Here is a 23739-nt window from a genome sequence, read left to right on the forward strand (position 1 = left end):
TATATATATATATATATATATATATATATATATATATATATATATATATATATATATATATATATATATATATATATATATATATATATTACCTACTGGCGGTCGCCAGTAGGTAGTTATAGTTAGGATTTTTTTCAATGTTAAATCTGAAAATTCTATTTGGAATAACTTTGGCGCCGGTTGACGAATCTGCCTGAAAATTTCCTCAAAATGGCCTCGCGGCGTTCCGGTCCTTCCCTGAAAGTTTGGGGGGGATTCGTCAAGCGGGGGCCGAGATAAAAGGGGGGTCCCAAAACGCGTTTTCCCCATGTTAATTTCCATAGGGCGGTCGATTTCACTTTTAGCCCGAACGGCTGAATGGATTTCCACCAAACTTGGCAAAATTGTAGGGACTGGTAGCCCGATGTGCCTTTGCTATGTCTCAAGATATGTGCTCCAGTGGATTTTGAGTAATTAAGGTTCAAAAAAATATATATATCTATAGCAGCGCTCCGGTAAGCGCACCGGTACGCGCACCGGGCGCTTCACGCGACTTGCGCGGAGAAAGCTGATTGGCTCTGGGGTGTCTGTAAACATTCTAAACAGTCCGGAGCGGCCGCCATCTTGTGTCTCGGTAGGATCGAGACACAAGAGGTGGCCAAAACAAAGGGGGAAATGACCATAAGGGGGCAGAGTAGACCCCCCTTGACCCCCTAGGTTTGATGTGGGGGCCATAAAAGGGCGCACCGGTAAGCGTACCGGGGAGTGTACCATGGGGAAAAAGAATGACAGTTTTAAAAGTAGCTGATTAGAAAAAAAAATGTTTGGTTGGTTTTTTTATATATACACATACATATATATAAATGCATATGCACATATATATATGCATATATGTCTATATGTGTGCGTGTAGAGAGAGGTAGAGAGGTAGAGGTGTAGAGGTAGAGAGGTAGAGAGGTAGAGAGTAGAGAGTGAGTAATAGAGAGTAGAGAGTGAGTAGTAGAGAGTAGTAGAGAGCAGTAGAGAGAGTAGCAGAGTGAGTAGTAGAGAGTAGTAGAGTGAATAGTAGAGTGAGTAGTAGAGAGTAGTAGAGAGTGAGTAGTAGAGACTGAGTAGTAGAGAGTAGTAGAGAGTAAGTAGTAGAGTGAGTAGTAGAGAGCAGTAGAGAGTGAGTAGTAGAGAGTGGGAGAGAGTAAGTAGTAGAGAGTAGTGGAGAATATTCCAAAGTTTGGCACAGCACCACTTTCACAATGAGTCCAATCAAATCATATCACTTAGAGTACTTATTGAAGCGCTGAATCTTGGTGTATATTCAAATGCTTTTATTTTCCTTAAGTTTATGTACCACAGCCAGCCGAAACGTTTCGTTCTGTACAACAGAACTTCTTCAGGGCGTTCTTATTTCCTTCAAGTTATGTCGGTATCCCGTTGTCATATAACTAGATATTTCTTCCAAATGTTAGAAGAGACATAAGTATATTCTTATTAAAAGTGACTAGGTATCAATTTTACCCACACAATTCGGGCAGACTTGAGTAATTTATAGCATCCTCAAAGTCAGTCTTTCAAAAATTCCAAAGTATAGGACATGATAATCTAAATCCAAATGTTTCTCAAGAAAAGTCATTTACAATCGTTCGGAATATCGGTGTTTGGGCAGATATGATCCAGGGACCCCCAGTATGCAAGGGGAATTAGTCCCCCCTCTGCAAAGGCGCCAGTGGCCTGCATTGCAGAGAGGTGTAACAAGGGTGTGGCCTCATTACACTTCTCTGCAATGCAGCTCCCTCGCGCATACTGGAGGCTCCTGGTGGACTAGTTGACCCCAGGGACCCCCAGTATGCAAGGGGAATTAGTTCCCCCTCTGCAAACGCGGCAGTGGGCTGCGTTGCAGAGAGGTGTAACAAGGGGCATAGTCTCATTACACCTCTGCAATGCAGCCCCAGGCGCATACTGGAGGTTCCAGGTGGGCTAATTGGCCCCCAGGGGCCCCCAGTATGCAAGGGGAATTAGTTTCCCCTCTTCAAACATGCACGGGGGCTGCGTTGCAGAGAGGTGTAAAAAGGGTTGTGGCTTCATTACACCTCTCTGCAATGCAGTCCCCTGGCGCAAACTGGAGATTCCTGGTGGGCTTTCAGGTCTTATATAGTTAGGAATTAGCATTAAAAAAACCTTTGAAATTCACTGAAAAAACCACAGGTTTCACACCAGTTATAGTTAGGAATTAGCATTTAAAAAACCTTTGAAATTCACTGAAAAAACCATAGGTTTCACACCAGTTATAGTTAGGAATTAGCATTTAAAAAACCTATTAAATTCACTGACAAAACCAGTTATAGTTAGCTGGAAATTTTACTGATATAAAACCAATGAAATTCCACGTTATAGTTAGTTGGACTCACTATAACTTGCGCGTGCAATGCACTGCTGATGACGTCACATATTACATCACTCATGACATGGTCAGTGACATCACTCATGACATCACTGATGACACCATCCAGTGAATATGTGTCTTTCTGAAAAATAAATATTAGTGAGTAATGTTTAAATATTTAAATATATATATTATTGTTTCACTTTGTGTATAAGTGGCTACATGTGTTGGTAAGTAGCTACATGCGTATGTATATGGGTTATTAGATGTTTCTCTTAGTATCAGTATGAGTGTCTATATGGTTTGGTGGGGGTATTACTTAGCACATAGATGCATGAGTGACTGACTCGCTGTTTGTATGTGTTTTGAAGACAGCATATGTGCAGGACTGTATGGATGGATGAGTGTGTATATGTGTTTGTTAGTGAGTGAATGACTGTCTCACTAGTGTCTTTATCAGTAACTACATATGTTTTAATCTAGTATATGTGAATATTGATGTATATAAGTGAGTATATGTGAGAGTAAGAGATTGTAAGAGTTCCTGTTTAAATAAGTATGTGTTTCTATAAGTGATTGTTTAAGAGAATAAATATGTGTAATTTTCAATACAAGTAAGGTGGAAGTGTGTGTATAACTCTATATTCAAATAAATGGATGTTCAATAGTTTATTTGCACGTGTAAGTATGTGTGTGAGTAACTTTTGGATGACTGTCGGTGTGTAACAGGATGTATAGGTGTATCACTTCATATGATGAGTGAGTATATGTATGAGTGACTATATAGAACTGTTGGTGAATGACTGGATGTGCATATAGATGGTGGAATTACTGAATTGCTTGTTGTAACTGATATGGGTATCTCCATTTTTTTTTAAATTTCAGTTTCTATTTTTGAATATGTGTTTCAAGGGTTACATTACAGTGAAAGGAGGTCTGTCACTATGTCACAAGGATGGTGTCATCAGTGATGTCATGAGTGATGTCACTGACCATGTCATGAGTGATGTAATATGTGACGTCATCAGCAGTGCATTGCACGCGCAAGTTATAGTGAGTCCAACTAACTATAACGTGGAATTTCATTGGTTTTATATCAGTAAAATTTCCAGCTAACTATAACTGGTTTTGTCAGTGAATTTAATAGGTTTTTTAAATGCTAATTCCTAACTATAACTGGTGTGAAACCTATGGTTTTTTCAGTGAATTATATATATATATATATATATATATATATATATATATATATATATATATATATATATAAATATATATATTGGCAGGCCCACCAGATTGCAAGAGCCTCCCTCTCAATCTGGGTGGGTGGCGATTTTAATTGCACGTTCGAACCTCTTCTTGGTGATGAGCCACTAGGTACTGAGGAGGACGACTCCAGGTGGTCTATCCCCCCCTTGACGGTACCCCCCATCCGGAAATGGTCTGCTAGGGCAATCCAATTGAACGCCCTCACTAGGGAGCACAAATTAAGAGCCCTTAACGGCAGGACCCGGTCTGATAAATTAGGTGCATCGACTTTTAACAGGATATCGGCCCCGTCCAGAATTGATTATATTCTAATGAGTGTTAGTATGTGGATGGACCTTATTGATATGGAGGTGGTACCCACCCAGGATAGCGATCATAATCCGCTTTGCTGCAAGTTTAAATGGGGAAAAACTAAAGAGAAAGGGATGAGTGCACCGTTGAAACTAACCAAAGAGATCATCCCCTACGAAAGCAATCGTAGATTGAAGTGGGACAAAGCTCAGCTAAACGCAGACCAACTAGAGACCATCAAAATTACCATCGAAGCCCTGCATAGGGACTTGGAAGTAATGGAACGGGAGGTTGTTAGACCTCCATGCCTTTCTTTACAATTAGATTCTGCATATAAAGGCACGATAGATCAAGTGAGTCTTTATTTCACCTCCAAAGGGAAATCCCGTAGATCTAATAGGTCGCCCCCTATATCCAGCAACCCATGGTATTCTACGGACTGCAGGGTTAAGAGGAAAAGTCTGTCAGTTGCCTTACTCTCAAGGAATCCTACTCTGGTTAGAGCGGCCAGGAGGGAGTACTTGAGAGCAATTGATCTGGCAAAGCGTGAGTGGGAGGAGGAGCACTGGAGGGAAATAACAGACGCCGTCAGCAGGAGGGACTCGACGCAATTCTGGGATTTAATTAATAGAGCTAGACAGGGTAAATCCCAGCCATTAGCAACTCATATAACCTGCCAGCAATGGTTCAATCACTTTTCATCTCTGTATGGCGGCAGTGAAGATACATCTGGCCCTTTGGTTGCTTGTGGGGAGGGAAGGGATCCTGACGGGGAGACGGAGTGCTTATTTATGGCCTCCGAAGTAGTGGCAGCAATTAATCATCTGACGCCCAAAAAGGCAGCTGGCCCGGATGGGATCCCTGGGGACCTCTTGATTGCTGAGCCCCTAGCCTGGGCAAATTTAATAGCCACCATAATGAATTTGTTAGTAAAGGGACACCCCGTGCCAGATTCATGGAAGGGTGCCGAGGTGGTTACAGTATACAAGAAGGGGGCAAGAGATGACCCTGCCAACTACCGACCGATTAGTCTGATAGACATAATCCAGAAAGTGGTTGGCAGGGTCATTATCACCAGGGTAGGCGTCTGGATGGAGGAGGAATGTATTCTTTCTCATCTGCAGGCCGGATTTCGCCAAAGGGTGGGCACGATGGACCAGGTCTTTCGGCTGTTTGGGATCTATTGGAAGACAGTTACCATCAAGAAGGGGAGCCTATATATGGCCTTCATAGATCTCAAGACGGCTTTCGACCTGGTCCCCCGCGCCAAACTGTGGGAGATTCTGGAAAGCATGGGCTTTCCTGGCTCACTCTTAAGATTGATTGTAAGACTCCACGAGGGGACATACGCTAGGATTAGATGGGGTACACAGGGCCAACTGACAGATAGGGTACCTGTGAGGAGTGGTGTCCGTCAAGGGTGTGTCATGGCTCCGACTCTCTTCTCCTTGTTTGTGAATGGTGTGGTGGACCATCTGAGAGGAGAAGAGACGGATGCCCCAACCCTGGCGGGGGAAAAGATTCAGACCCTACTCTTTGCTGATGACACCTTACTGATAGCTAAATCCCCGATAGGCCTGCACAAACTCCTGCAGCGTTTCTCCTCCTTTTGTACAGAGAGGGGCCTAACCATCAACACTACTAAAACTAAATTGATGGCCTTTTCACCCTCCAAAAATTTTAAAAACAACTTTCTGCTTAATGGGACTCCTTTGGAGTTGGTCGAGGCATTCGACTATTTAGGGATCCGGCTAAATAGCCGAATGACCTGGAAGGATCACTTAGCGAAAATGCTATTGGGCCACAAAAGAGTGTCGGGGGTGATCTTACGAGAGCACCGGGCATCAATTAGCAAACCAGTGTCCCCGGTAATGGCCATCTACGACGGCCAGATACTCCCGGCTGCATTGTACGGCTCCGAATTATGGGGGTTCGACAATGTAAATGAGCTAACCTTAGCAGAAAATAAGTTTTTTAGAGATGTGGTGGCACTCCCTGTTTCCACTCCGCTTATCCCCTTGCGGCTAGACCTTGGTAGACGTGCCCTAAAGGATATAGTGAGGTTGCGACCATTGCTTTTTTGGGTTCGCCTGAGAAGGACTAAGGAGTTGGCCAAATATGCTGAAGCACTGGATGAGCTAATTTTACTGGACTCTGGGTGTAAAATTGGCTGGTTGAAAAATTTGAGGCTACTGGTCTCCCAATTGGGTTTGAGTGATAGTTGGGAGTCTCAAGCACCCCCGCCCAAAATGGTTATCAAGAAATTATATTGGGATTGGGTTCAGGCTGAAGCATTACGTGGTATAACAGGGGGTTCACTTACAGAGTCCTTTCTGGAGTGTAAGAGTGCAAGGAAGCTTGAACCCTTTTTGGACTTGATAACTAAGCCTCTAGACAGGACCCTCTTTTTAAAATTAAGGTACGGTACCCTCCCGGTACGCGAATTTACTTCAAAATGGTCCAACCAGGGCGGTCTCTTGCGATCTTGTCCGGGTTGTGCGGCCCCTAAAGAGTCCGTGGCCCACCTTCTTTTTGCCTGCCCCGCGTATAAAGTGGCGCGGAAAAACTGGTTGAAACCAGTATGTAAAGGTTTGGGGATGAGGTGCCACCGCTCGGCATTACGAGTGATTACATCGGATCTATCATCTACCTCATTGATATGCGGGGTGGCAAAGTTTTTAGGTAGTGCCTGGATTATTAGATCAAGATCTTTGGGAATGATTGCAAGGCCTCTACCTACCTTGAGTGGAGTTGTTTGAAGCTGCTAATTCTGAGTACCTGGAGTATCTTTTTTGTCTGTGGTTTTATTATTATGTCAGTGTTTAGTCGTATTTTAAGTTTGGTCATCCCCTGTTGCTGCTAGTATAATTTGATGAAATGTATTTTAAAATGTATATTGTTGTCTTTTATGGTGATCAATTTACCGAATAAAGATTATAAAGACTATATATATATATATATATATATATATATATATATATATATATATATATATATATATATATATATATATATAAATATATATATTGGCAGGCCCACCAGATTGCAAGAGCCTCCCTCTCAATCTGGGTATATTGTGTTTCCACAGCCGCGATGGCCCGACTGGCGTTTGCGATTGGCACCCACTCTTCAATCTGGTCTTGCTGCAGGAGCACTGCCCCCAGCTCTACCGGGCTGGCATCCACGACTACCTCCGTTGGTTGTCCCGGTTTGAAGTACGCCACTGTCGCACCATCCAGGGGAGCCCCTTTTATTTCCATAAATGCTCGCACCTCCACACTGGACCATTGCCAACTTCCATCCTTCTTCGTTAGAGCTCTGAGCGGCTCTGAGATTGTCGCCAAATGTGGGATAAACCGGCCACAATAATTGGCCATGCCAGAAAGCTCCGCACCTCCGACTGGTTTTGGGGTGTCGCCGCTGCTCGGACGGCCTCAACCTTGGCAGGATCCACTTGCAGTCCCTGAGTAGAGAACCTGTAGCTGAAGAACTCAACCTCGTTGGTGTAGAATTCACATTTCTCTTTGTGCATAGTCAGCCCCTGTTCCACAAACCTCTGCAAAGTCGCCCTCAGGCGTGTGTGGTGTTCTTCCAAGGAGCCAGAAAACATCAGGATATCATTGCTGACGTTTATGACACCCACCAGGCCTGACAACGCTTCCCTGATTTATTTTATTTATTTCTGGTATTTATAGAGCGCGACACTCATCCCATGGGATATCACGGCGCTATAAGAAAAAGGAGACTACTGGGACTGTGCAAGGGAGTTAGTTTTTGGGAAAGAGGTGAGTTTTTAATTTTTGACGGAATTGAAGGTAGTTTGTGGTGTGTCTGAGGTCCATAGGTAACTCGTTCCATCTTTTAGCCGCCAGGTATGAGAAGGCGCGTCCGCCTGTCCTTGCCTTGTAGATGCGTTTGGATTTCGCCAGGGCTGAATTGTTGGATCTTAGATTCCTGTTGGGGATATAGAATTCGATTTTTCCTTGCAGGATGGTAGGGCCTGTTTTATGAAGGGCTTTGTGCGCGTGACAGAGTAGTTTGAAGGTGGCCCTCTGGCGCATTGGTAACCAGTGAAAGTTTTTAAGGCATGCGGATGCCGAGTCTCGTTTGCCTTTGTTGCAGACCAGTTTGGCCGCCTGGTTTTGTAGGACCTGTAGGCGGGAGAACAGTTGCTCGTTCATCCCTTCGAACAAGGCATTGCCGTAATCCAGGCGGCTGACCAGGAGGGCCTGGGTGATTGTGCGTCGACAATCCAGCGGTATCCAAGAGAAAATTTTGGCCAGGAGTTTGAGAATTGCAAAGCCTTTGCCCCAGAGTATGCATATGTGGTCCTTCATGGACAGTGCGTCGTCCATCATGATACCAAGGTTTCTGGCGTACTGTTTCGGGATGGGGGCTGATCCCAGTGACGGTGGCCACCACGTATCGTTCCATGATAGTTTGGCTCCTCCGAACAGTAATATCTCCGATTTTCCGGCATTTAATTTTAGGAAGTGGTTGCGCATCCATTCTGCCATTTCGGAGAGGCAGCTGTGTAGTTTTTTCTTAGTTGTTTCCGAGCCTTCATCCATTGTCACCATCAGCTGTGTGTCATCAGCATAGGAACATATGCCGATGCCCCACTTTCTTCCAATGTCGGCCAGAGATGAAACATAGACATTAAAGAGAGTGGGGCTTAGTGAGGCCCCTTGTGGGACCCCACAGCCAATTGGACGGGGTTTTGAATGGAATTGGCCCATGTGCACTGCTTGGGTGCGGTTGCTAAGGAATGATTTGATCCATCTTAACGCTGTAGATTGCACTCCTTTGCTCCTGAGGATGTTTAGTAGGCAGTCGTGCGATACCGTGTCAAACGCCGCTGACAGGTCTAGCAGTATCAGAGCCACAGATCCTCCTTGATCTGTGATGCATCTGACACTGTCCGACACTGCCAGCAACGTTGCTTCGGTGCTGTTATTGGCTCTAAAGCCGGTCTGAGTGGAGTCCAGGAGTGAGTTGTCTTCCAAGTATCTGGATAGTTGTATATTGACCATTTTCTCCAAAGCCTTGGAGAGATAGGGGAGCTGGGAAATTGGCCTGTAATTTTCCGGGTTAAGGATGTCGGATCCGGCTTTCTTCAGGAGGGAAGTTACAGATGCGTGTTTCCAGGATTCTGGAAAAGACGCAGTGGTGAGGGACTGATTGAAGAGTTTGGTGATGAAAGGGCAGAGTGTCGGTGCAATTTCGGAAAACACAAAATGGGGACATGGGTCTGCAGGAGAGCCGGATTTGATTGTTTTGAGAACCGTTAATACCTCATTTTCGGAAAGTGGTTGAAAGTTGGTTAGACGTGGGGGGTAGCCTGCGTCTGGGTGGACATTGTCGTTGTCAGATGTTGGCGAGTTTTCGTCAGGGTTGTCAGGTAGGATAGTGGAATGCGAGGGGGTGAAGGTGGAGTAAATTTTATTAATCTTTTCGGAAAAGAAGATGCTGATCCGTTCACAGGCCTCAGTTGAGGGGGCGAGGGTTTGTGAGGTGCTGGATGGATTACTGAGCTCCTTTACAATTTTGAACAACTCTTTTGCGGAGTTGTGTTTTTCATGAATTCGTTGCGTGAAGAATGCTTTTTTCGCTTCACGAATGGCGAGAATGTATTGTTTCCGCTTGGCGACATAGTTTGCTCTAGTTCCTGAGTCTTTAGTTTGTCTCCATTGATGTTCAGTTTTTTGGCATTCCCTTTTAAGGCTTTTGAGGAGGGGGGTGTACCATTTTTCCCTGGTGGTTGTTGTTTTTTTTCTTGATTCCCGCAGGGGAGCTAGTTTGTCTAACGTTTGGCGAATTCCGGTTTCTAGCAGAGTGACGTTGTTGCAGATGGAGGAGTCGTCTGACAGGGTGACATCTATTTCAAGAAAGTGATTTTGGAAGTTGGAGTCATTGATTAGTCTCCAGGCTCTGTTGGTGGTGATGGGGGTGAGTCTAGACTTTGTGGGTTTACCGAGAAGTTTGAGAGAGAAGGATATTATGGAGTGATCAGACCAGGACAGGGGGAGGATTTCCTTAATGGTAGTCGACTCAATATTGGTGAAAAGGAGATCCAGGGTGTGTCCTGCTGAGTGCGTGGGGCCCACGACCAGCTGCTTGAGTTGCAGGATTTCCATGTCATACTTAAGCTGTGTCGATCCAGGGGCATTGGTATTTTCGTAATGGACATTGAAGTCACCAACGACCATGTAATTTTTGTGTTTCAGGCAAGATGGGAGCAGTTGGTTCAATAGTTTGGCGCCGACGCTGGTTTGTTGTCCTGGCGGGTTATAGACAACTGCACCTGCTAGTATGATAAGGTTCTCCACGAGAATTTTAAATGGTAGTGTCTCATGTTCGGGGTAAACAGTTATTGTTTCCGTGAGACAAGTTAGGTGGTCTCTGAATATCACAGCGACTCCACCTCCTTTTTTTTTGCTTTGTCTATTTTGTGTGATTATTTTGTATTCAGGGGGGAGGGCGTTGGCCAGGTCTGGAGCATTGGCATCAGATAACCATGTTTCAGTAATAAAGACCAGGTCAGGGGTCTTAGATGTCAATATGTCCCAGATGTCTAATGCATGTTTAGGTAGAGATCTGGCATTAAAATATAGGCATTTCAGTTCCAGCTGGTTACTAGTAGGGAGTGTGTGATGATCAATTGGGAGTTGACCCATGCTTGACCATCGGCATGAGCGGCAGGAGATAGGTCCATAAGATAGGCCAGGGCCGGTTTGGATGCATGGATGCAGTCTGGCATCCATGGTGGTTTTGTTAAGAGCTAGTAAATCGTTACGAGTGTAGCAGATGGGATTGACCATGGATGAGCTGGAGCCTGTAGGGGGTATAGCCCCTAGTCCCGGTCGGTCGCGGACGGGCGCAGACGGGCTTGCCTTAGTTGAGTACACGGCAGTTCTGTCCGGTGAGTGAATTTAGCGCACAAGTATTCTGTGACAATAAATTTTAAAAGAAAACAAGTTATTCAGTTGGCATCCTAGAAGACCTCAGCTGCCGACGACACCCCGAAATTGAGTCGTTTGAATCGTCTGAGCCCCACATGGGTGGAAAACGTTGTTATGTAGCGGCTCTTCTCTTCCAAGACTAGTTGGTGATAGCCAAGTTTAAGTCCAGCTTGGAAACCGTTTAGTGCCGTTGATGTCAGCCACTATCTCGTCAATAGTGGGTGTGATATAACGCTCCCTCCCGATCGCTTTGTTCGGCAACCTCATATCTACGCAGTTGTTGATAAAATTCTGGGCTGTCGGTGTTTGGCGCATATATGTTTACTAATAGGATGTTTTATCCTAACATCTGGCCCGCCAAGTATAGATACCATCTCTCCATGTCTGCGAGAACAACTGATAACTGAAAATGGCACTAGCTTATGTATCAGTTTGAAGACTCCTCCTGCGTACGTACTATAGCTGGGGAAAAAAACAGTGCGGACCCCATGTAGATGTGAAGGAGGGTGATGGAGTGGGGGATAAAAAAGATTCATTGGATCTCCACACACCGAATTCCGTAGAGTGTAACGTTCAATGAAAATCAGGTACGGGCCAGTTACACTGCTGCAACCAGCGCTACAAACCAAGGTGGAGGTGGGTTTACAACAATGATGTCACTGCTGGAGAAGTCAGGGAAGCCACCCGCTGATCCTCTCAGAGAGTGTATGCAGTTCCTGGCTGCTGAGGGAGATGTGGACGCAGCCCCGGCGGTGTTAATGGTATGCAGCTCAGCTAGATTTAGTCTTCAGCAGCGTGTCAGGGCGGGGGTCCACTCCTCTGTAGGGTACAGGCGTCCTAGTTGTCCATGTGGGGTATAATCTAACAGGAGGGGGCTTAATTAAAGTTAGGGGACACCGTTAGTCTCTGTGCAACTGTACCAACGAGGTTTAACAGCTGTGTTGCAGGGAGGTGCCCGACAATACAGGAGTCAGGACCAGGAGGCGTGCTGTTTGCCCTGCCTCCCTGTGGTTCCCACGTCACAGAGTCAATAGGTCTTCAGGAATTTCGATGGATGCAGGCAGGCAACCGCTGCAGGAAGCAAGGGACAGCAACCATGCTACACTTCAGGAGCGGCCGTACCTCCAATCACTCCTGTTCGGCTGCAGAGGAGTCAGGCTAGGCCACGGGCGGTTCCCAATGACAAGGTAGCATGCCCGGATGATTTCAGAACTGTCTATGTCACTGCCGCCGACAGCAAGGCAGTCAACAGTGCGGCAGCAGTTAGGTCAAGTGGCTATCTAGCAAGGATGGCCGATCAGAGGTCAGTATATGTCCAGGATTGTGGGGATGCTAGCGGAGCTTCAGTGCTAACAGGCCATGGCAGTTGGCAGCTTGGCCACAACCCATGAGTCCCTTAATCAACATTTTTCTTGGTTCCTTATTTGGAATTGGGGAGTAGATATAAAAGGCCTAAATGCTCAATACACCTGGATGGTGTGAAAACTGTGCAAGTATCTTTAGTACCAGAAAGATTACATGCTTTTTTTGAGAGGTGAATTTTGCATTTTCTTTGAGGATAGGATTAAGAGTGTATGGACTAACATTTTATATTCCTCAAAATAATATAGTAAAGGGATAGTTGTATTTTAATTAACTTTTCTGTCTTCCATGGGTGTTTATATATTGTATAAAATATGATTATCAATTAATTCGGAGTGTTATATTTTGTGTTTTGAAGCAGTGTCTGTATCTGTCTTCGAACACTTCCGACAAAGGGGGCTTATTAGAAGATGAATGTAAATTGGTTTGGGATTCTCCATCCCACTGATCCTGTGTGGCCCTTAGTAATTCCTGGGGTGGAGGAAAAACAGCATTACTAGTTGATCCCTGAGGATACCCTGGGAAATGGGGAACTACAGAAGGAATCAGTAATGGCTGGAGTAATTCCCCATTTTCCCCTGAAGGTTTTCCCTGACGTCTCATATGGTTTCAGCAGATGAAGTGTCCAAGCAAAATCTAACAGATCTCTGGCGTTCCCGCAGACCTCATAATTCCGATGGGGTTGGTAACTCCGGTTACTGCGCACAATGAAATTACTAGGCACTTGGAAGGAGGCACTAAGAGACTGAGCAGCAAAGAGAAGGTAATGTCACATATTGTAAAATTGTAAAAAAAAGGAATAAATGTATATTTGATACCATACAGTAAGCTTTTGCATTGGCGATCTAGGTTTGTGTGCATTGGCAGACAAATGTAGCAACAAAAGATCCAACCTAAATATCACAAATTATTTTAAAGTTATTTCATTCTTTCCAGATCAGTTATGGGGCATTATATCCTTCTGAGAGCAAAAGTCATCTAATTTCGTCTTTGTTCCAAATGGTACCAAGTAATCTAATGGGAATTTATTCCGTGACTAGACTTCTACATTTCTTTAAATGGACTTGGGTTGGTGTTTTAGCAATGGATAATGATGCTTTTTCCCAAGGCAGCGTGATTTTGAAAAAGGAGATACAGAAGACTGGTGGATGCATTGACTTCTTTGAAAAAGTGTCTGGCCAGCACCCTCAAGAAAGGATTGAGAGCCTTGCAGATTTAATAGGAAAATCAAAAGCCAAAGTTGTTGTGATCTACAGCCATGTGAGTGGAATGGTACGCTTACTAGAGACACTTGCGAAAAGGAAAATTCAAGGAAAAGTGTGGTTGGGGTTGCCTGGCTTCTTTATCACACCAAATATTTTCAGTGTGGACACCTGGCTTTGGCTGAATGGCACCATAGCTTCTGCCTTTTATGTTGTAGATATGCTTAAATTCAACGACTTTGTGTACAATATACACCCAGACAGGTTTCAAAGTGACATCTTTATTAAACCATTCTGGCAGAAGGTGTTTGGCTGTCTGTGGCAAGACAACACCACCACCTTGGCTCAAGGGATTGTAAAAGATGATGACGTAAAGGTCTGCACAGGAAAAGAACAGGTGGTTGATCTGGACCCAATCCTGTTTGATCTCCATAATCTTAGGTATACTTATAATGTATACCTGGCTGTCTATGCATTTGCACATGCCTTGCATGATTTGCTTAACTATTGGGACAAGACAATTCCTGATGTGGATCATTACCGACGTGTCAAAGATATTCAGCCACATCAGGTATGCAGCTGAGCAGTGTGTTCTCTTTACCTATATGTCTGTAAAGTTATTGAACATTTAATTTTTCACTGCTGACCTCCAAGAAGAGTATAACACCTGGACATTAGAGCTTTTGATAATGTATGAAGAAGTCTATTTCCACTTCCACTCTACTTTTTCTCTCTATTTTCTGAACCTTATCTCTGCTTCCATATGTGCTATTTTCCTAATTTTATTCGTGTCTACTTATTTTAACCACTATCTCTCTGTTCTCATGCATCAGAAAAAATATTTTGTTTTTGGAGTGTGGTGTCTGGCTCCTCTCCTTTTTCCACATATTGTTACCACATTTCTTGTTGTTTTCTCTTCAGATTATTCACAGCAAAGTGTGTGAAGTATCATTCTCCCTTGTACTACCCTTTAAGAGACTCAGCTGGAGCATCCCATCGGGTGATAAACTAGGCCTCAGAGCAGCCAGTTGGTGTATGGATCAAGAGGAATAAACAATGACGTACACTAGAGAAAAGCTGACACAAAAAGGGTACACAAGAGGAGCAGTGTAATTTAAACAAGGGTATTCCCAAAATTTAATTTTAGGTCTAGAGGGGGGAGTGAAAAGACAAAAACTAAGAGCTAGAGCCTCTAAACTAACCTATTTATTTTTCAAAACATAGACTGAATCTAATCAATTCACAGCGGATGCAACATGAATAAAGATATTCAATAAAACATGTTATTCTTTAGTTTTCCATTTATTTTCATTTTCATAATTTGAAATAGAGAAACATTTTTTGTAACATTTTTCATATTTTTTAAGACAAAACAGATAAATAATTCAGTGCAAAAAATTCATTGTTTACAATAATAAACTTGATATGGACCCCACAAAGGAACTATAAAGTGCTATCAATCTATCCATCAGTCATTCCACATCATTCACTCAAAATCATGCATACTCACACTGGTGACAAAATACAATGGAAACAAAGAAAGGACAACAGTACATCTGAGAACCCAAATGGTCTTTGCAGTTAAGTGTCCACTTCTCTATCACTTGGTTATATCCGGTTTATGAGTTATTTAATTGTTAGCTTCTTTCTCCTTTTTGTCTTTTTATATGTGGGTCTCAGATGTATAGAGCCAAACACAAGAGGAGCAGGACAGAGAAGGCAAGGCAACCCCAATATGTATAAACAGGGGCTTGCGTTAAGGTTGTACACGTGTTAACACTTGGCTTGTGCTATGTTCTTTCTGCAATAAAAACATGTTTAAAAAATAAGATTGCACACAAGTGTCAGAACCTCTGAGAGTAATAGGGAAACTCAATGTCACTGTGCTGATTATTCTTACAGATAGTCACTCTGCGTACCCAATCGAAAAAGAGCTCCAGATGTAATTCTGTATCTGGACGCTAGGGCACAAACAATGATTGTACTTACGTACACTGTCATAAGTAAGGCACTTAAGACTACATGCAACACAAGACCAAAGATGAGGCAGTGGTTGCCTCCTGGAATCTAGGAGCCTACCACTTACAAAGGGGGGTACATTAATACCCGGGGAAGGACAAAATAGTACACTTACCAAACACTACTGTGCCGATTTTGTTCAAAGAGAAGTGCAATTAATTACCTCCATTTCCATTTCGGTAGTTTAGCATCCAAAGTGTAATGTTACTTATTAACCTAATTTAAAGGTTCCAATTAAGTCCTCGGTAGTGAGTTGGTGTTCTGTCTATGTTTTAGAGGGGCTTGCCTTCCTGGCAACCATGAGGAAATGTGTCCTAGTCGGATTTGTGGAATGAAAAGCAAAGCATGTCTCAGGTGTTTGCATTTTTGTATGTTAACAGATAATATGGCCTGTGAAATCATTCTTAATACAGCTAAGAGAGTGGATGTTCTGTCTATATTTTAGAAGGGGTTGCCTGACTGGTAACCATTAGAAATAGTGGGGAAATGTGTTAGTCGGATTTGTGGAGTGAAAAGCAAAGTGTGTCATGAGTGTTTACATTTTTGTATGCTGGCAGATAATCTTTGCTGCCAAATAATCATTCTTAATATAGCTGCTGCTAGAAAAGCCAGGTTCAGGAAGATAACCAACATTTTTCTGTTCAGAGGATTATTTGGCAGATCAGTTATCCGAATAAAGGCTACTCATGGTATGACCTGCGCAAGAAAGTGTGTGAAGATTATAGCAAGGCAAAACAGCACGCTAAAGGGACAGGCGGCGGTGTCCTTTGGAGTTTAACCTTAGTAATGTTGAATTAAAAGCGTTGGAGATTACGGATCCTGCTAGTTTAAGAGCACTAGATGGAACAGATACCGCCCTGGAATGTACAGAAAATGAACAGCCAGGTAAGCTTTTTCTCTTCTCCTTTTGTTAAAATAACTTTCGGCCCTAATGAAATGTCCATTACATGAGCTTCGGTAATTTTCACATTTCGCTTTTTAGGCAACATTTCTGAAATGAATGTATTATCCCATGTAGCATAATTAAGCATCCTAAGCAGCAAATATGTAGCAGAGAACAATGTGAATGACCAGAACTCTAGTGGCTGCTGTTTGCAGCGTTTCTGTTTTTTGCACCATATATTTAGCGAGAAATGCACCCTCTTATCTAAAATGGAGGCAAGCACACCATTTGTGTTATAATCACGGTCCCTGGCATTATGCAATTGTGAGGACGTGGAGATTTTTGAATAGTAGTAGATTTGCGGCATTTGCCACGTAATCAATCACCTGCCGCATATTCTGCAGATTTGAACAAAAAAAGTGAATCTAACTCTAACGGTTCAAAAGTTACCGAAAATGTGACAACAAATTTTGCTACTTAATGAAAGGCCCTTTGCAAAGCTGGGCTGATTTCCTTTCTGTTGCCTAAGGGTGTTAAACTGGTATTAATGAGGTGCAACCAATGCCCACAGAGGTTTACCTAGTTTAAAAATGACCAAATAATGAAGCAATACTATTACAAAATGTGCAGCATTATGCGTGCATTGTTGGCCTATTTTTGCAGCATTATTTACCTCACATAAATTGGCCCTTACCTACTGCATAATTCCAGTGGCTCTGGCTTTTAAAGCACCAAATGATGGTCTTGCATTTCAAGTAACTATGCATAATTTTATATAATTTTCAGACATTTCTCATAAATATGCCACAATATATTACACACATTTCACACACACCTATATGCATTTAAAACCTCTTCAAAATCTTTGACTTTATGAAATTACTTGTTAACTGACTTCTGCATATTTTTTGCAGCCTGTGTACCATCCAGAGACCGGATAGTGCCTTGAGACCCTCACAGGTGAGTAGCGCACTTACAATTCCCCTGATTGATTGATTGATTGGCATCTGGCAGGATGTCAGGCCGCCACAAGCAGTTTTGGAAGCTGGTCCTCAACAGAGCAGTGCATCTGAATTTGTTAAATGAAAATGAAGTTATGATGTTGGAATATTTACAACAAGGGGTGGTGAGGGACAGAGTCTCTGAATTAAACAGAATACTCTCACCCAGTCAAGAGATCAGGGCTAGATCCAACACCGTTTTTTAGCTCACTGCACCATCCCAGTTTCAGAACCTGGCTGTATGCAAATTAGTCTGTTCCTGTCCCAGTGCATGATGGGAACAGGGCAAACCAAACTACAAAAGCCAATTCTTACACTGAGAAGGAAACAAGCTACCGGGGACCGGTTTCTGGCATTTCAGCCGTCTTCGGCCCGGCTTGCTTGAATCCTGATGGTGCAATGAGCAAGGGACTCACATCTGAGTATACCCTTCCACGCTTAGGGTGGACAAAAATATTTACAACAAGGGGTGGTGAGGGACAGAGTCTCTGAATTAAAGAGAATACTCTCACCCAGTCAAGAGATCAGGGCTAGATCCAACACCGTTTTTTAGCTCACTGCACCATCCCAGTTTCAGAACCTGGCTGTATGCAAATTAGTCTGTTCCTGTCCCAGTGCATGATGGGAACAGGGCAAACCAAACTACAAAAGCCAATTCTTACACTGGGATGGAAACAAGCTACCGGGGACCGGTTTCTGGCATTTCAGCCGTCTTCGGCCCGGCTTGCTTGAATCCTGATGGTGCAATGAGCAAGGGACTCACATCTGAGTATACCCTTCCACGCTTAGGGTGGACAAAAATATTTACAACAAGGGGTGGTGAGGGACAGAGTCTCTGAATTAAACAGAATACTCTCACCCAGTCAAGAGATCAGGGCTAGATCCAACACCGTTTTTTAGCTCACTGCACCATCCCAGTTTCAGAACCTGGCTGTATGCAAATTAGTCTGTTCCTGTCCCAGTGCATGATGGGAACAGGGCAAACCAAACTACAAAAGCCAATTCTTACACTGGGAAGGAAACAAGCTACCGGGGACCGGTTTCTGGCATTTCAGCCGTCTTCGGCCCGGCTTGCTTGAATCCTGATGGTGCAATGAGCAAGGGACTCACATCTGAGTATACCCTTCCACGCTTAGGGTGGACAAAAATATTTACAACAAGGGGTGGTGAGGGACAGAGTCTCTGAATTAAACAGAATACTCTCACCCAGTCAAGAGATCAGGGCTAGATCCAACACCGTTTTTTAGCTCACTGCACCATCCCAGTTTCAGAACCTGGCTGTATGCAAATTAGTCTGTTCCTGTCCCAGTGCGTGATGGGAACAGGGCAAACCAAACTACAAAAGCCAATTCTTACACTGGGAAGGAGACAAGCTACCGGGGACCGGTTTCTGGCATTTCATCCGTCTTCGGCCCGGCTTGCTTGAATCCTGATGGTGCAATGAGCAAGGGACTCACATCTGAGTATACCCTTCCACGCTTAGGGTGGATAAAAATATTTACAATATGATGTTGGAAGTCAGAGGTAAAGAGGGAAATCTTTTGTCAAGAACCACAGTTCTGGGGAATGTACAGGATGTTGTAGACTTTGAGAATGAAATAGTCCTGCCAGATTGTGGTGATAATGGAGAACTGAAGACAATGAAAGGCACATACCCTGTAAGGAATGTTGACAATCATTAAACTAAGGACCTTGCTCCAAGTGTACACAACCTACAAGGTGTAGTGGGGGAAATTATTGAAGTAAGTCGGAAACATGAAAGGGATATGAGGGAGCTTAGGGATCCAAGTAGTGCAAAGAGTAGAAAGGTTCAGGGAAATCTGGCTGGTGTAATAATGGGTGACACTGGCGAAATGGGCAGAACAGGTAGAAACAGTCAACTGTCTAGAATGAATGAGACGATTGAAAAGGGTATGAAGGGTTAAATGGACAATGAAATTAATGTGGTCAGAGAGGCAAGACAAATTAGTGCAAAATACTGACAAGCAGTGCCGATTAATGGAGTGAATGAATTGTTTAATACATAGACATACAGTTGCAATGAACAAAGACCACCTCTCATGTGGACAGCTTGTCCACATTGCATGAGTTGATGCAAATAGGTAAAAGTATTGATAATTTGAAAAAGTCCATCACAAAATATGTACACAGTAAAGTAAACATCCAGAAACAGTTAATTACAATACAGGCCAATTTGAAAGACTGCATTGACAGTAACACCAAATGTATGGATGCTATAAAAGAAATACTTTCACAAACAGTGAAAGTGTCTAAAGAAGAATAGACCTTATTAGTCGACAAAAGTACTAATCCTAAATTTGCTTTGGTCTCTAATGTTCCACTGCCAACTTCATGTGTGCTGAGTAATCAGTTTAGACATGTTACACCTGCTCCAAAGAAATCAAAGTTTTAAATGTAACATAACGACCGTTATGTTTTGTGTTATTGCAAAGCATGCCTCCTGCTAAAAGGTAATGTGACCTCATAAAGGTTGCATGAATGTTGCAGAGCTTAAGTTGACTCTCATGTACAATTCAATGTATGTGTTTATAGTTGTTTACTTTGCAAGGTACATGTTTTTTGGCACTTACAATAGTTGCAGGTTTCAAACGCTACGTTGTTAAGGCACTGTGCAACTGCCTATTGATTGCACATTGTTTAACAGACCACTAACAGCCAACTTGCCCCTGACTTTGGTTTGATTGAATATGTTTAATTATCACTTTTGATAAATAATAAAAGAGATATCTGATAACTTCTTGTAAGATTTTTATTTTGCTCTTATATGCACTTCCTGTTTAAGAAACATACTGAAGCAGGCACTTGTATCTGCGCAACATGTAAAACGTTGTTCCACAAAGCTGCTCCTATCACTGCCATTTTGATAAAAGTGTATTCTGTGATTAAATACACAAATGAAAAAGATAATACTAGTTTCCAAAGATGAAATGACCACAAAATGTGTTAGTAAAGTAAAATGAAGATGCTAACTCCAGCTTCTCCCTGGAGGAAAACCTCAAAAAATAATGCTAGAAAACGGTAGGTAAGTGATATCAGAATTAGCGGCATAAAACTAATTTGGGGTAAAATCCAACAGTAGTAGTAAAATTGGAAGGATCTCCAGATTATTTTTAGATAAACTGTTGTTGGAGGAAATGTAATCACCTCCAATATTTTTGGAGTAATGGGCTGGTCAAAGACACTTTCCTAAGAAACAAAAAAGCATACAAATACCAATTCTGGAGGAAATACTTCAGCCTCGAAAAATGGCTTTTACTCAACATTAACGCACACATCAAAATCAGCACCTCATGATGGATGCTATTAATTTCATAATCTCATCCCCGGGGAGTCGGATTTTATCTAGCGTAGTGAATGGCACCTAATCCTCAGACACATTCATAATTAGGGCCTTGTTAAACAAGCACATATAAGGCAGAGAAAACTGGAATGGAATCGTGGGACTAGCAAAACTAAAATACAGAATGAAGATCAAATAGAACAGAGTTAGCACTAGTGGGCATATTAACAAGGGCTTTATCTCTGTTTTTTTGGCTTTAAAAGCCAAAAAAGTGGAGATAAAACTATTGCCCTATTTACAAGAGGGTGCTAACACTTAACATCACATTGCCTCCTCTTCCGAACAATGTGGAGGAAGCAGCTAAGTCTTACACTACCTGGCTGGACCAGGCTTGCCTACGCTTAGCCCCCCCCAAAACCATCCACTCCACTCGGGCCAAGCCCGCTGCCCCGTGGTTCACAGATCAAATAAGGGAACACAAAATAAGGTGCAAAAAACTTGAAAAAATCTGGCGTACGCACTATAGGGAATCGGACAAAAAAGCGCTTAACTCGGAACAAAGACGCTACAAGGAAATCATCCTACAAGCGAAAAAAGCCTTTCTCACGAGACAGATAGAAGACGCTACTAATACCCCCAAAGAACTCTTCCTCATGGTTGCCTCCCTAGCAAACCCCAAACCCATTGAAATTCCAGCAAGCCTTTCACTTTGCGAAAGTTTGGCAACCTTCTTTCGTGAAAAGGTGGAGAAAATCTTTCTCCCCCTAGACAGAACAGTGATGACTTCCTCACCGAGGGAGGCTCCCGACCTCGCCAGACCTGAAACCACGCTTCAACATTTCCCGCACATCACGGAAAAAGAAGTGAGAAGCCGCCTACTAAAAATTAAATCAGGCTCCCCTAATGACCCCTGCCCTACGTCAAAATCTAAACTCGCACCAGATGCAATTGCCAGGGGTCTCACCCCCCTCTTCAATCAGATGTTGGAGAAAGGGGAATATCTTTCAAGATGGAAACAAGCCTCCATCTTACCCCTGCTCAAAAAACCCAATCTTGACATCACGGAGATGAACAATTATCACCCGATCGCCAGACTCCCCCTCCCTGCCAAAATAATAGAAGGCTACCTGAACACACAACTTAGCGCCTTCCTAAAATCAGCGGAAGTACTGGATTCCTCCCAACACGGCTTTCGAGAGGGACACAGCACGGAATCCGCCCTGATTAAATCTATGGAAGACATCAGGCAGGTGATGGATGCAGGGGGCAGAGCAGCCCTGATCCTATTGAATCTCTCTGCGGCCTTCGATACGGTCACCATAAGCTATTGGTGGACCGGTTGAGGGCCTGTGGAATTCAGGGAAAGGCTCTAAAAATCTTACAAGCCTTCCTGTCTGATAGATCCCAGACAGTGGCGTTGGGCAGCTACGAATCTCGCTCCTTTGTACTTCCTTGTGGAGTCCCTCAGGGGTCTTCGTTAAGCCCAACCCTTTTTAATGTGTACGTGTCCACCCTCGCCCCGGTAATCCGATCGTTCGGCTTTCAACTCACGGCTTACGCCGACGACACACAGATTGTGGTGTCCCTCCTTCCCGGCGACACAGAAAACACTGCCGATAGATTCAAAAACTGCATGCTTGAAGTTGGCCGCTGGATGGCACAAAGCTGCCTTAAGCTGAACTCCTCGAAGACCGAGGTTCTGCTCTTTGGTAACAGAGACAACTTCTGGTCCCCGAGATGGTGACCAGACGAAATGGGACCTCTCCCAGAACCGGTGGACAAAGTGAAAAATCTCGGTATACTGGTGGACACCACCCTGAACTTTAAATCCCAGGTGAGCGCCCTCTCCTCCTCCCTTCATTTCATACTCAAGACCATCAGAAACAATTCTACCTTATCTTGAGAAGAAACACAGGAAAACAATAGTCACTGGTCTAGTGCTCTCACGCCTAGACTATTGCAACAGCCTGATGTTAAACGCCCAGCAGAGCGTACTTAATAAACTCCAACTTCTGCAAAACGCAGCCGCTCGCCTAATCACTGACACACCCAAATTTGCCTCGGTATCTCAGGAACTGGTTAAGCTACATTGGCTACCCATCCATAAAAGAATCACTTTCAAGGCAGTATGCATGGTCTTCAAGGCCCTCCACGACTCAGGTCCTAGGCACTTGAAGTCCCTTTTCTGCTGGCATTAACCAGCAAGAACACTGAGGTCAGGACAACTGGCCCTGGTTACGGTCCCCAGAATTAAAAAACCTCGCTGGGGAGGCAGGAGCTTTTCTCTTGGGGCGGCTGAGGCTTGGAATAAACTTCCTCTTGCGCTCAGACACACCCAGAATCTGATGGCCTTTAGAAGAGGTCTAAAAACATGGCTCTTCACTCAGTAAGCTCGCTCCTTCACACCAGTCTATCCTCTAGCGCCAGGACACCTCCGGGTATTAGAGCGCTCTATAAATATGCAAAATAAATAAATAAATAAATATAACATGCATAATCGCATGTTAGCACCCTTTTTCCCGACGCCTCCTTTTGCATCTCTAATAGATGCAAAGGGGGCATCACTGGGCCTACCCCTGATGGACTACCTTGTAAAATATCGCCGATGTGCACATCATGATATTTACAAGGCAGCCCACAGGATTTTAGCACATGTTAGGTTTCGGCGAAAAGATCTGCTAAAATCCAGACTTACGTATGCTTAACATAGGGGGTGGCCACAGGGTCGTATCAGCAAGATTCGTGGTCTCTCTCGACAACAACACTAAGGGTGATGCAGGCTGTATAGCGCCATGCCTGGAAGGGGTGATGGAATGGATGACAAGAAGCTGCCTGAAGCTGAACGGGGATAAAACCTAGCTTATGGTGCTTGGAAATAAGGCAGTACCCAGGTTTCTGATCAGCTGGCCTATTTGTCTAGGCAGCCCACCGAGTCCCAATACGACTATCAAAAATCTCTATTTCTGACTCTACAGAGAACTATCTATGGAAACCCAAGTAAAAAAGCTTGCAGGAATTTGTTTTGGGCTGATTGGATGCCCCATAAAATTCTGTAGTGCATTCCCACACAGCTCAGAAAGACAGTAATTCACGCGT

At 43.6% G+C, this 23739-nt stretch overlaps 1 protein-coding gene across 1 annotated transcript in view; it reads left to right on the top strand.

Moving 5' to 3' along the window:
• LOC147693522 (extracellular calcium-sensing receptor-like) overlaps window positions 1–23739 on the top strand; it is a 177996-nt gene that overhangs the window by 116334 nt on the left and 37923 nt on the right. Inside the window, exon 3 of the mRNA XM_086936038.1 lies at window positions 13174–14010. Within this exon, the coding sequence (XP_086792164.1) occupies window positions 13174–14010 (837 nt within the window). The remainder of the gene's footprint in view (window positions 1–13173; window positions 14011–23739) is intronic.

Source organism: Lissotriton vulgaris, chromosome 8, assembly GCF_964263255.1.
Source record: "Lissotriton vulgaris chromosome 8, aLisVul1.2, whole genome shotgun sequence".
Lineage (NCBI taxonomy): Eukaryota > Metazoa > Chordata > Amphibia > Caudata > Salamandridae > Lissotriton > Lissotriton vulgaris.